Source organism: Neofelis nebulosa, chromosome 5, assembly GCF_028018385.1.
Source record: "Neofelis nebulosa isolate mNeoNeb1 chromosome 5, mNeoNeb1.pri, whole genome shotgun sequence".
Taxonomy (NCBI): domain Eukaryota; kingdom Metazoa; phylum Chordata; class Mammalia; order Carnivora; family Felidae; genus Neofelis; species Neofelis nebulosa.
Window position 1 is genome coordinate 113,455,109 of NC_080786.1, and position 13,242 is coordinate 113,468,350.

The following is a 13,242-nucleotide window of genomic DNA, read 5'->3' on the forward strand; positions in this document are numbered from 1 at the left end:
TACAATAGAAATTCCAAAAGAAAAGATTATTTGTTCACACAGGTGCTTAAGCATGTTCACAAGCTTTTGTTCAGCCCATTGAGTGGTAGACTAATATTTGATTTACAGAGCAGCCTGAGATGGAAAACTGAGTTTAAATAAGCTTAGCTGTTATTAACCTCAAACCGGACCTTATCATGGCTCAAACTGAAAAACTAAGGGGTGTAAATTGTTGTTCAGAATCGCTTTGTTGGGGCACACTGCTTTTGCAGTCAAAGCGCTGGGTCGGAGGCAGCTCTGGCTGAATGTCAGGGGCTGTGATTTTGCTTCCACACGGACAGTGGCTATGACTAAGCCAGTTAAAGCAACAGCCTGGACCCTGCTAATAAACAAGCTTGAACAATACCCACCGTCAGTTTTAACTGAGGGTTTTTAAGGAGTACAGCAGTTCACAGCAAAAAGCGGTTTCTTTCTAAGAAACAGGACATCTTACAGTTGATGAAGCTTCACATTTACAAATGTTCTCAAAGATCACGCAGCAAATGAGAATTTTACAACTGTACTAATGTACAAAAACCTTCTAAGGTTTGTCCTTAGGCTTTTCCTACTTGATCCAAGTAGCTAATTGTTTTGTTCATTAAAACAGCGTTATCTCTTTTCAAGAATAATTAGAAATAACTTAGTATTTCTTTTACCCAGGAAGAGGAGGAGGTTTGGAATTTAAATTACATCCAGGGACACACAACGTTTGTCCTGTGGGTTTGTTCAAAGGCCCACCTTTCTCCCTCTCTCTGACCCTCCCCCGTTCATGCTTTGTCTCTCTCTGTCTCAAAAATAAAAAAAACGTTAAAAAAAAAATTAAAAAAAAAATATTTAAGGGGCGCCTGGGTGGCTCAGTCGGTTAAGCGGCCGACTTCGGCTCAGGTCATGATCTCGCGGTCCGTGAGTTCAAGCCCCGTGTCGGGCTCTGTGCTGACAGCTCAGAGCCTGGAGCCTGTTTCGGATTCTGTGTCTCCCTCTCTCTGACCCTCCCCCGTTCATGCTTTGTCTCTCTCTGTCTCAAAAATAAAAAAAAACGTTAAAAAAAAAAAAAATTAAAAAAAACAAAGGCCCACCTTTAACATCAAGGACAAGCTGATCACTGAGATAGGAGCTGATGGTTCCATTTCTGTTCAGCCTCCACTTCTGCCGGAACTGTCCGTGTTCGGTCCATAGAGCCACTTTGGCTCCAGGTGTGTCCCGGCCACCAATCACATCCAGGCATGTATCACTGGCCTAAGAGGATTAGGAAGAAAATTGGCAGCACTGTGTTATCTCAAATCAAGCGAACGGGGTCCCTTTTCTTTACACAACTCTCATCTAAAAAAGAAGACTGTATAGCATAGTTACAATTCCACTAACTTTTTACGTCTTCTTTATGGCTGAGAGAAGGAGATGGTACAGAAATAGATCTACTGAAATAGAGGTGCTCATTTTTTAAAAGGATACCTGCATCTGACAACAGATGGTCAATGAAGGTTTGCTGCATTACAATTAAATGTTTATTAGCATAAACGTATCGGATCACTGGAGCTTGGTTTTCCTATAAAAGCATCCGTGATGTGCTAGATAGCCATATGATAATTACTCTTAAGTGCTTTTCATTTTTGTTGATGAGAAAAAGGTAGGCAATCCATTGGTGACATAATAAAACTGGTGTTCTGTTCCCCAGAGCATCAAATGTAATGGAGCATCACAAATGTAAACTTGGTTTTTCTAAGCTTTCTCCAGTAACAACTTCTTGTACTACTGCTTCCTTGTGTATTTTCAGAGTGAAAGGTTCAACATGTTTAAATCACAGACACCTGATTTTACCTGGGCCACAGTAAGGAATGTGTCACAAAAGCACAATGTCCAGTTGAATCCAGTGAGTTGTCACTGGTTTTAAAAATCATTTAGGCATATCCAGTGTGTGATAACCTTAGTTTTTCACTTCAAATAGAGAATTTTCCCATCTAGAAAATTCAGTTTCTAAATCGATTTCACTGAAAAGCCTTAGTAATATACATCACAGTATCTGAATAATCATGCAACTGTTTCTAGGAAGGTGCATTATTTTAAATATTTTTTTAAATGTTTATACACTTTTTGAGAGACCGAGTGCGAGGGCAGGGGCAGAGAGAAAGGGAGACAAAGAATCCGAAGCAGGCTCCAGGCTCTGAGCTGTCAGCACAGAGCCCAACGCGGGGCTCGAACTCACGGACCGAGATCCTGACCTGAGCCGCAGTCGCTCAACCGACTGAGACACCCAGGTGCCCCGACCTTTGCATTATTTTATACTCCCATCTGATCGGGCAAGATTCTGGTTTCCAAAAGAAAAAGCCAAAAGGCAGGGCGAGGTATCAGTGGGTGGTTACCTTGGACTTGAAGAGTCCTCGGCAGTAGTGCCAAACCTGAGTGGTCTTGCCGCTATAGGGAGAAACGCACACAGATGTTGCCCTTGTGTCAGCGACATTGCCAGTGACGGTCAGGTACTCATCCTGGGCCCGGTTCCTTATTCTGATGTACACTGCAGGCTAGCACAGGGGAGAGACCGCCAATTAGGAAAAAACATTATGAACCTGGCAATCAAGCCTTCCACAGGAGAGCAGCTTAGAAGGCAGGCAGTGACGGAATTCGGCTTGCTATGCACTTGCGCCCTTCCTCCCTTGAGTCAGTATGTTTAAGTTACTATTTTTCTACTGACAGACCTCAGGTCACTGAACACTTTTCTCAACAGGGCCCTTTTGGAAAAGTGAAAGGTAATAGTTTCATTCATTAAAATGCCACATGGCAAGGGGCGGTGAAGCATGCCGGACTTGCTCAGTTTCATTCAGGAACCAGGGTGTCCCATCTGTGCTGGGAAAGCAAGGGGAAGAGGAGGAGGGGGAGATACTGGCCACCTACAAGGCTCTAACAACAACTTAGCGAATACTGCAATAATGAGACCCACTGTTTGAGCTACTGTTAAGTGCCAAACGCCTGCTGTGAAAGTCTTGAAAAACCCAGGTAGCTGAGGGCCTGAGCAGCTGTGGTAGTGTGTTTAATTTATACGTTGTGGACCTTCACACTTCAAGAGAAGAGACTATGTATGTTTAATCACTATGTGGGTATTCAAGAACTTCATCCCCTGGGCCTGGAATACATATACAAAGTTTTCAAATACAATATTAAATCTAGGACTTGCCTCTAAGGATAATAGTTAATATTTATTGAGAGCTTAGTATATGTCAACCAGTGTGCTAAAATAAATGCTTTCTGGGCTATTGTATTATCTTTCCAAGTCAATAACCAGAAGAACCCTTTAAGAAAGTACAATTATGGGGCGCCTGGATGGCGCAGTCGGTTAAGCGTCCGACTTCAGCCAGGTCACGATCTCGCAGTCCGTGAGTTCGAGCCCCGCGTCAGGCTCTGGGCTGATGGCTCGGAGCCTGGAGCCTGTTTCCGATGCTGTGTCTCCCTCTCTCTCTGCCCCTCCCCCGTTCATGCTCTGTCTCTCTCTGTCCCAAAAATAAATTAAAAACGTTGAAAAAAAAAAAAAAAAAAAAAAAAGAAAGTACAATTATGAGCCAGATTTACAAAGTTAACACAGATGTGCAGAAGCCAGGTTGGCCTTCACCAAAACTGTCCCTCTTAACCATGATGCTCTAAGGTTTGCTTATGTGTACTAATTACCCTCAGACACAGAGAACAAGAGAAGGTGGTGGTGTGAATTAAGTTAGAGAAGGAAGGGACACAGCATAGGACGGAAACTCCCCAGAAACCATTTTTTTAGCCATAGGCCTCCTGTCTTAATGAAATAAAATACAAGACACTCCACATCCCCACCTTGGGTCATATGCTGGCACCCTAATCAGAATTCTGCTAGATAATAACAAACCATCTATTTAATAAGGAAGCACTTCCACTCTGAGAAACCCAACTGCTAGGTAAATGCAATAATGTATCATGGTAAGCACGCCATATTCTACTCTTTTGAAACTCAGATCAACTGAAAGCCAGCTGAATTTTGGTATATTGGTGCCATGTTCGGCCTTTCTAAGGAAATAAACATTCTGGGTACTTAGGCAAATAGAAGGACACATTTGTATCTGGCCATTTAAAGCCGGTAAAAAAGACCTCTACTAGCAAAATGTTTTCAATGCTTCAGAGCACCACTTCCACATTCATACTGACACAGTAATGAATGTGCTTAAATATCTGTGATTGATAATAAGTTTATAGGAGGGATATAATTCCATAAGTCTCCCACTGCCAATTTTTAATTCTTGAGGCTTCAGTACAGCTTTATTAGTTTCTTTACTTTGCACACAGAAAACAGGCGTGAGGTGTGACCTTCACAGAGGACACAATTCCAATTATGTTAGGACCAAACATTACAGTTTTAATCAATTAACTCAAAGTACTAATTACCCTTATTACACACTTGTAGTCTGACTCTTCTGTAATTACACTTTAAAATAGTGATGTGCATTATAAGTGCCTTAGTGACTTCCTAATTCCCAAACTCAAAGAGGATCGCATTTTAATTATTCCTGAATTTCCATACAAGAAGATGAATTACAGCAGTACCGAGAGCCTTACCAAAACGGAAATGACCCATAATAATACTGTTTTAGAAACCCAGAATTCCTTTGCTGGGTTCTAAAGCTGTGGCCTAAATAAACAAAGACAAAATAATCTATAAAAATATTCTTAAAATTGATTAAACCAGAATGGGAATCAGGTCCTAAAGCACAACACAATAACAACACAGTGTTAACTGTCAAAAAACTTTTATGTGAAATTAGAGGCCGTTGTTCTAGCTATCCTTGATCTCGGGACCCTGAACAATCACAGAGACCTTCTCCAGTAAGGAGCTATGTTTCACAAGTGAGAGGATAGTCTTAGCGTCTAGGTTGGCCTCTAAAGTTCCTAACAACATAGGATTAAGCATTATTATATAGTTGGGAAAAGCTAAACTGAATTCCCACTTCTGCCTTGCTTTTTCCTATGGTTTTCAGTAGGATTACCCACCATCTCATGTGACCGGAGTGAGGAATAAGCGAGATGTGAAGGTCACAAAATCCTGTACCACCAACTCTTTGCCAGGAAAAGCCTGCTCACGTTTAGTGTGACTCAGAAGAGCATCTCTGATTCTTTCAAGGGACACTGATGAAGGAACTTTCAAAATAAATGTGTTCCCACAGTAATGTAAGCCAGATGTCGTGTCAGGCTCTTTACATACATGTTCTTATTTAATTCTCACAATACTGAGAGGTGAGCAAGGGGATTGCTGTTTCATGAGAGGAATCTGAGGTGCCAGGAAGTGAAGTGACTCACCCAAAGTCACACTGCTTACAAGTGGCAGAGCCAGGATTTGAACCAACAGAACCAGAGAGTGGTAGGAATGGGCACAGTGTGGATGTGTGTGTGGCAGGAGGCGGGGGCAGCAAGACCACTTACTGGCTGCCATATGTCCAATCTGAACATCAGAGCCTCAGCACTTCTATCCACTATGCCACCCTCAGCTCAGTGCCTGGAATGTATGGTGCCACTCTGTAAATGCTGATCTTATTTTGGACGAAGTTAAGCATATGGCTGCTCAACACAAATTTTAGAAAATAAATCTGTGTTCAAATCCTGGTTCTGACAGTTGGAGGACTTTTGCTAATTTGCTTTACCTCTCTGACCTTTATTTTCCCATCTGGAAAATGGGAATAACAACTCCTACCTTAAAGGGCTGTTGTTGGAATCAAGTGAGAAGTCTTTCAAATTAGAAGTCAAATGGCATATCCACTGACGATCGCACCTGATCGCCTGGCTTGGCTTTCCCACCTTCTGTGAAACCTCCCATGGCTCCACACATGCTGATATTTCCTTTCTGTGACCCAGAAGCTTTTGAACGGAAGAATGACAAGCAGTAGGTGTGTAAGATCCATCCTGAGTTTTATTAAGTAGGGGAAAACACCCAAGTACTTAGAAAGTAAAACTAGGGCAGTCTCCGACTTCATTGTTTCATTTGCTTTCCACAGACCTCATGATATTTATTTTTTCCATGAAAGGTCAACAAGGTCAGTAAGATTGTGGACTCAAACCTAAAACCCAACATTGACCTTAGATACAATTTAATGAATTGGTTAACATCTACAAGATTTCTCATCCTAATGTGATCCCCTTGTAACATAAATGTCAAACTAAATGGTCAATATTTCAGATGCTGTGGTTCATGACATTTGTACTACAAAAATCAAGCTATTTTGGATCTTATGGGTTTTTTCTCTCCTCCTTACCTGCTTCATAGGACGGAGGGAACCAATTGTTTTCCATCCACTGAATGCTGTCCAATTTGGGATCTCATTAGGCTCGAGTAGGATTTGTCTTCCTAAGAAATTGGATCCTTCATAAGCTATCCACCTATATAAAAGCAGGAAAAAAACAGAATACTTAAAAACAAAAAGCAATCTCTTATCAAAAACACCTTCTTGTATACAAGGTTCATTCTTTAAGACTTCTGGGTTTGTAGATTTTCAAAGAAAAAATGTATAACTGTTTTTTAACAGAAAGGATAGGAGGGACCGGGAGAAAGCCCACTGCACTGGGGCTCAGAAGATTTGCATTTCAGTTAGGATTCTGGTTTCCTTACTTCTAAAACAAGGTTCCCTCCGGGTCTAAAATTCTGTGTTTCTTTGATAATGCTGTCTTTTTTTTTTTTTTTTTTTTTTTTTTTTTTTTGGTAACAGTTTAACATTCAAAGACAGACCACAGCCTTTCCCTCTTACCAGTTACAAAATACTAGGTTTACTCTCCCATCGTAGGCTCATCGCCGGGTGTCCTTCAGGGTCTCTCTAGGTGGTTCCAGGGAACTCCCAGGCACACCTCCTTCTATAACTTCTCCAAGGTCACCAAGGACAACTGAAAATTATCTACAGAAATCCACTCTCTTGCTTTAAGGCCCAGCTCTGTTGCAAAGCCTGCTCACTGCCCTTGAGGCCTCCAACTGGGGCCAAGTTAAAGCATGTAGAAGCGTTCAGGGCCTTGAGGGGAGTCTCAAGACTTAAGTGGCCACATTCATTCTTTTACTGACTGGCATGTGAATAGTTGTGACTGAGCTAGGATGGCCAACAAACTGAAATCATCATCTGGTCCTTTACGGAAAAAGTTTGCTGAGCCCTGATTTAGCTCAACAGCTAAGGTTTATAATAAACTGGGATTGCCAAGAAGATCTGAAATTCTCAGGACTCAACGTCACCACAAACAGTGCTTTCAGAAAATATGTGTGGAAGATGAGGTGGCTACCTTGCCTGGTTCAGACCAAAGCACTCTGCTTGCTTCCCACAATCAAGATCAGGCTTGGCCTGATTTTTCATGGAGAGATGAATAGGATATTTGGCCTTCCCTCTGCCCCTTCTTACATACACGAATCTAAACTATGGAGAGGCTCATCTACCTCTCCAGCTGTGCAGACTTTTTAAATAGGCAGGGAAGTTTCAGTTATAAGGCAAGACTTTAATAAACTACACTGCACCATACATTAATCTTAATGGATTCCACAGCTAAAAAGCGTTAAAGCTTGACAAATTGGAGATATGGGATAATACGGGGATTAAACAAAACAAAATGTGTCAACAGGGCAGCTGGCTGTGCATTAAGTCCTATTCTGAGCCATCTGCAGCCTAGGAAAACCTTCAGACAGCATTCTCTATTCCTTACTCTGTATACTGATTTTCTCTTAGAGAATCCAGAACAGGCAGAGTAGGTGGATAATAAGCTAAAGAGAAGAAATAATGTCAAGGTAAAATAGTACCAGTTTTCTACAAAAGAGTGAAATAAGAAATGGTAAGAAATTACAACAGGTGAGTCAATAATTATCAGTTCCACTTAGGAAAGTAAAGTGTAAAAATGCTGTGAAAGTCATATTATCACCAGGATGTAGAATTCAAAAGACTTAGTTAAGTGGTAAATAATATACTAGTATCTAGTATGGGAATTATTATGCTTAGAGAGAGTAAGTCAATTTATGGTTAAGAAACACCAATGTCAAATGCTCTGAAGAAGAAAAATTGCTATACAGGTGACTATTCAAACTTCATTTATTATAATAGTTGACTTAATTTTCAAATCAATTTATATTCTTGGCTTTCTCTTCTGTTATCCCCAGACACTTAAATAAGCAGAGTTGATTATCACACAATTTAAAAGTCATAAGAAATAAAAACAATCATCTTTATATTAATCATCAAGAGCTATGTGCGGTCTTTTAGTTCACTTTTGATACCAAAACAGCAACAGTGCAGGAGGCAGGGCAGGCTCTTGTGCCACTCTCCAGATAGGTCCTGAGAAGCAGATCTCCCAGGAAGTCTTAGGGCCTCAACCTCTGGGACTCTCACTGCCAGGCCTCTTACCATCTTTGTTCTAAATAAATATGCAAGTTCATACCTAATTTATGTATCTGTCATTTTTCATTCCTTTTCTTAAAGCGGTCTCCTGGATTGTATAAGTGCAGGCCCCACACAACCTGGATCCACCCTGACAACCTGAATGGACAGCAACACTGGTGGGTGGGCTAGATTCACCAGAACCCTCAGCATGAAAAGAAGTACCCTGGAGCAAAAGGCTCTAGAACAAACAGGACGTCAAATCAAAACACAACAACACACTTCCAGTGTGAGAAATAGTCGGTTATCTTAGGCAGGCAGTGGTCTCAACCAGTCAAGGTCACCTGGTCCACCTACTCTAAGACACATGCTATCAACACAGGGCAGCCCATCTCTCCCAAAGGGCTCTTCTCCCAGACTGCCGCATGTTACTATATATTGGACCTAATCCACGGCCTAATCTTATGTGAACAGATACTACTCTTGTTACGTTGAGAAAGAAAAGGAATAATAGCATCTCCAGACCAGACAACAATAGCAGTGGAGAGATAAAAAGCAACTGTGCTTGGGTGGCTGCATGGCTCAGCTGGTTGAGCATCCGACTCTCCTTGATTTCAGCTCAGGTCAGGATCTCACAGTCGTGAGTTCGAGCCCCACATCAGGCTCTGCACTGATAGTATGAAGCCTGCTTGGAATTCTCCTTCCCCTCCCCGTTCCCCCCCCCCCCCCGCCCCTGTCTGTCCCCTGCTGGCACTTGCTCGCTCTCAAAATAAATGGGAAAAAAAAAAAAAAAAAAAAAAAAAAAAAAGCAACTGTGCAGCTCTCTCCTAAAACAGTAAATGAACCAGGCCATACCTTTGTCCCATACTTACAGTCCACTTTTTACCCATACAGACTGGGTGTAAAAGTGCAGGTCCTTGTTCAGAACAGAGTTCACAGCCTCTTCTAGATGTAACTCTCTTCCCTCACAGTGTTCCAGAGCAAAAAGGCTAATGGAGGGTTCTTCAAAAACCTAACAGCAAAAAAGAGAAAGCATCACCATACAGGGTGGCCATTCTCCAGTGACTTCCCAGTCACAACACAGGGTACCCAGGATCCACCGTATTCTTGAATGCATACAGTTTACTGCTCTACCCTCTAATGATGTTATAGTCAAAACTGCACAGGTGAGACTAAATTCTACTCATAATTTTTGTTCGGAGGTTTAGAACAGCAATCTTAGTCTCATAATGGAAATGGACACTTGGTTCCAATTAAGGTCTAGCTGTGCTATAATACGGACATTTTGGTCTTGCCAGCACTTTCAGCTGGTAACAGGATGAACATGGAATGGAACGGCACCATTTCCCCAGAAAGCCACAGGAGCAGTCACTGAGAATCCAACACATGATGGCTCCAGGCTCTTAAACTCATTCCTAGGAGGAAGAAAAAGGCATTCTTTTTCTTTTTTTGAGAGAGAAAGAGAATGAGGAGAGGGGCAGAGGGAGAGAGAATCTCAAGCAGGTTCCATGCTTAGCATGGAGCCCAACATGGGGCTCTCAATCCCGTGACTGTAAGATCATGACCTGACCTAAAATCAAGAGTCAGATGCTCAAGCAACTGGGCCACCCAGGCAGCCCAGAAAAAGGCATTTTTAATTTAACAACAACCAAAAGCCAAAATGCACAGGGGCAGGAGTGATACCTACATTCAAAGTAAGTATTCCCCAACTCCTTGTGTCAGAGAAGAACAGAACCAACTTTGCTCTTTTTCACTCATTGGTGTATGCAAGACACCATGCTAGAAGACTTTTCAGGGATGAGAAGACAAAGCAAGGCACCATCCTTGTGTCTGGGTCATTACTAACTAGTAACTAAAATTGTAGAATTGCACAGGTATTGAAATGTAATCCAGGGTAGAAAAGGATATGCTCTGTGAAAGTTCTCAGAATACAGAAGACTTGATGCTTTTTTTTTAGCAGAAAGGAGTAAGGATCAAGGAAGCTTCACAAAGGTGGATGTCGTGGTATGTGAGCTCAGTCTTCAAGGATGCCATGATTTGGACAGGCCCAGAGAGAATGGAGGGAAGGCACTCTATACGAAGGAAGGGAGACAGAAATGCATGCAACATGTTAAGGGAATAGCAAATAGATCCATATAACTAGAATAGAGTCCAAAAGGAAACAGTGTCAAGTACCCCCACTGTTTGCTAGGGGGTATTGAACTGTCTGCTTCTCCTTGTCACTAACAGGGCAGAGACAGATTTACTGCCAATGGGGAGTCCTTGAAGGCTTCTGGACAGGGGACTAGGAAAGTATCTGTAATTGGTACATGAGAAACAGAGCACTAGGAGCAGGGAATGTGGATGTTCAAAGAACAGTAAATAAACAACTGACTTTGCGTAAGAGCAAGATGAATTATGAAAGCATTATTCTTTGCAGCAGTGTTTGGAATAACAAAGGATACAGATGACTTAAATATCCATCAAAAGGAGACTGGCTAAATAAGTTATGGTACATTCATAGAGAAATACAGCTGTAAAAAAGAATAAGGAGATCTTTATGAAAGATCTCTAAGATATATTCCTTAGAGGTAAATACAGTGAACAGTAGTGTGGAATAGCATATTTCTTCTGCTTCCACTTGTGCATTAAAGGGGAAACTTATGCACATGCCCACAAATAATGTGCACGTGTACACATGAACAATTTTCTTGAAAGAAAGAAAGAAAGAAAGAAAGAAAGAAAGAAAGAAAGAGAGAGAAAAGAAACGAAACGAAACGAAACTACTCCATGACTATCTATCAGAAAAGGATCTGAAAGATGAAAGTGGGAGCTGAGGTTTTGACTACATGCCTTTCGTACTTTTTGATTTTTGAAGCTTAGAAATGTATTATTTATTCAAAAATTTAACTTTTTAAAATGTTTATTTTTGAGAGAGACAGTGTGAGTGGGGAAGGGGGGGAGAGAGAGATAGAGAGAGACAGACAGACAGACAGAGACAGACACAGAATCTGAATCAGGCTCTAGGCTCTGAGCCGTCAGCACAGAGCCCAATGCGGGGCTTGAACTCGTGAACCATAAGATCACAACCTGAGCTGAAGTCAGACACTTAACCGAGACACCCAGGTGCCCCTCAAAAATTTAAATCGGTGATTATTATGCACATTTTGCATGTATGTGTATTTTTTTTTCTTTTTTTAAACTTATTTGAGGCAGGGCACACAAGCAGGGGAGGGGCAGAGAGAGGGGGAGAGGCAGACAGAGAGAATCCCAAGGAGGCTCTGCACTATCAGCTCAGAGCCTGATGTGGGGCTCAAAGTCACAAACCATGAGATCATGACTTGAGCCAAAACTGAGATGCTTAACTGAGACACCCAGGTAGCCCTGTGTTTTTATTTAAATGGACTTTGGGAAATATATCAGACAACATGAGTGAAGAAAACAGAAATGGAAAGTAGATGGGAAAAATACTCCAGTCCCAAGAAAGAGCCAGACCCTAAAGTGTGTGTGTGTGTGTGTCTGTCTGTGTGTTGGGGGTGAAGCAGGGCGGGGGGTGGGGGGTGATGGTGGAAGGTTAGGACTGGTCAACAAGGGATGGCCAGAAAATCTATCACAGTGCTAAAACAGACATAGGGCTAACAAATGGAATGAGTAAATACAGAAGACAACATGCAAAGATGTGGCTGGGCGCACCATGGTATAACTTATCATACAAGGAAATTTGGAGGGAAATGTAAGCTAAGAACTTCTAATAAATGAAGCTAAGAACTTCTATTTAGAACTGGGTGTTTTTAATGTTCAGACAGACAGGACAGACAGGGTAATCTTAACAGAAATGTCCACCGAAGACTGGACTTTTGGATCTGTGCTTCAGGGAAACAAATCCCATGCAGGCATGAAGAGCGTGGGAGCTCCCAGGATCTGGGTGACAACCAGAGATGGGTAGGGGTGAGGAAAGGGAAAAGAGGGCAGAACTGGGCAGACACACAAAGGAGGCTGTGGAGGCGGTGGAGTAAATGTACTATGAAAGCACAGCTAAAAAGAAAACACCAAGGAAAAAGGAAATAAAGGGGAAAGGAAAGGCGAAGGAAGAGTCATCCATAGTACCAAATACGTTTGCAATGTGGAGGAAGAGGGTGGCTGTGGCAATGCTGCTGGGGTCTGGGCGATCAGGAGGCAGCTAGAAACCTGTAAGAGAACTCTGAGCGGTGTGCAAGACACGAGGGGTGGAATCTAGGTCATAGGGACTGAGGAATGAGTGGTGAGAAATTGTAGACAGGGTGCATGGGATTGCACATTTTAGAGAATGTTGGTGAAGAGAAGGAGGGAAATGGGCTGGTGGCCCATAAGAATGTTTGTGGGCACAGTGGCGTAGGATAGAAAAAGCTCAACAATGTAAGATGAGAGGGATGGTTCTAAGGAAGAAGCGAGATGTCCAGTCCATTGTTTCCCATCAGTACAGAACCTCTGACTAGGAATCAGTCCATGAAGGGAAATATCACTTTGAAAAGATGAACTATACTTCCTCGGAAATACAAGGAAAGATAGAAAAAGAATGCCAAAGAAATTTCCAGGTAAATGTGTGAGTTAGTTTCTCTTTACATTATGTGGCAAAGGTTACCTGATGAGGGAAGAAGGTATGAAGTACTATCCAACAGCACTTTCTGCAGTGATAGAAATGCTGCTTATCTGTACTTATCAGCCACATGTGGTCACTGATCATTTGAAATTCGGCTTGTGTAACCAAGGGACTGAATTAGTTTTATTTTAATTAAGTAAATATTAAATATAAATATGATGTTATAAATCTAATGTAAATAAATAAGAAATAATGACGTGGCTAGTGTATGGTAATGGAGAGTACAGATTTAGGGATTAGAGGATACTGTAAAAGAATGTCACAATCACT

General features: G+C 41.8%; 1 protein-coding gene across 3 annotated transcripts in view; it reads right to left on the reverse strand.

The window, feature by feature from the left end:
• Positions 1 to 13,242, reverse strand: part of CRYBG3 (crystallin beta-gamma domain containing 3) — a 131,027-nt gene that overhangs the window by 1,576 nt on the left and 116,209 nt on the right. For all 3 annotated transcript variants that reach the window (XM_058731653.1, XM_058731655.1, XM_058731654.1), the window contains 4 exons: positions 9,227 to 9,366; positions 6,270 to 6,393; positions 2,376 to 2,534; positions 1,095 to 1,254 (listed from right to left, as the gene is read on the reverse strand). In XM_058731653.1, the coding sequence (XP_058587636.1) occupies positions 1,095 to 1,254; positions 2,376 to 2,534; positions 6,270 to 6,393; positions 9,227 to 9,366 (583 nt within the window). The remainder of the gene's footprint in view (positions 1 to 1,094; positions 1,255 to 2,375; positions 2,535 to 6,269; positions 6,394 to 9,226; positions 9,367 to 13,242) is intronic.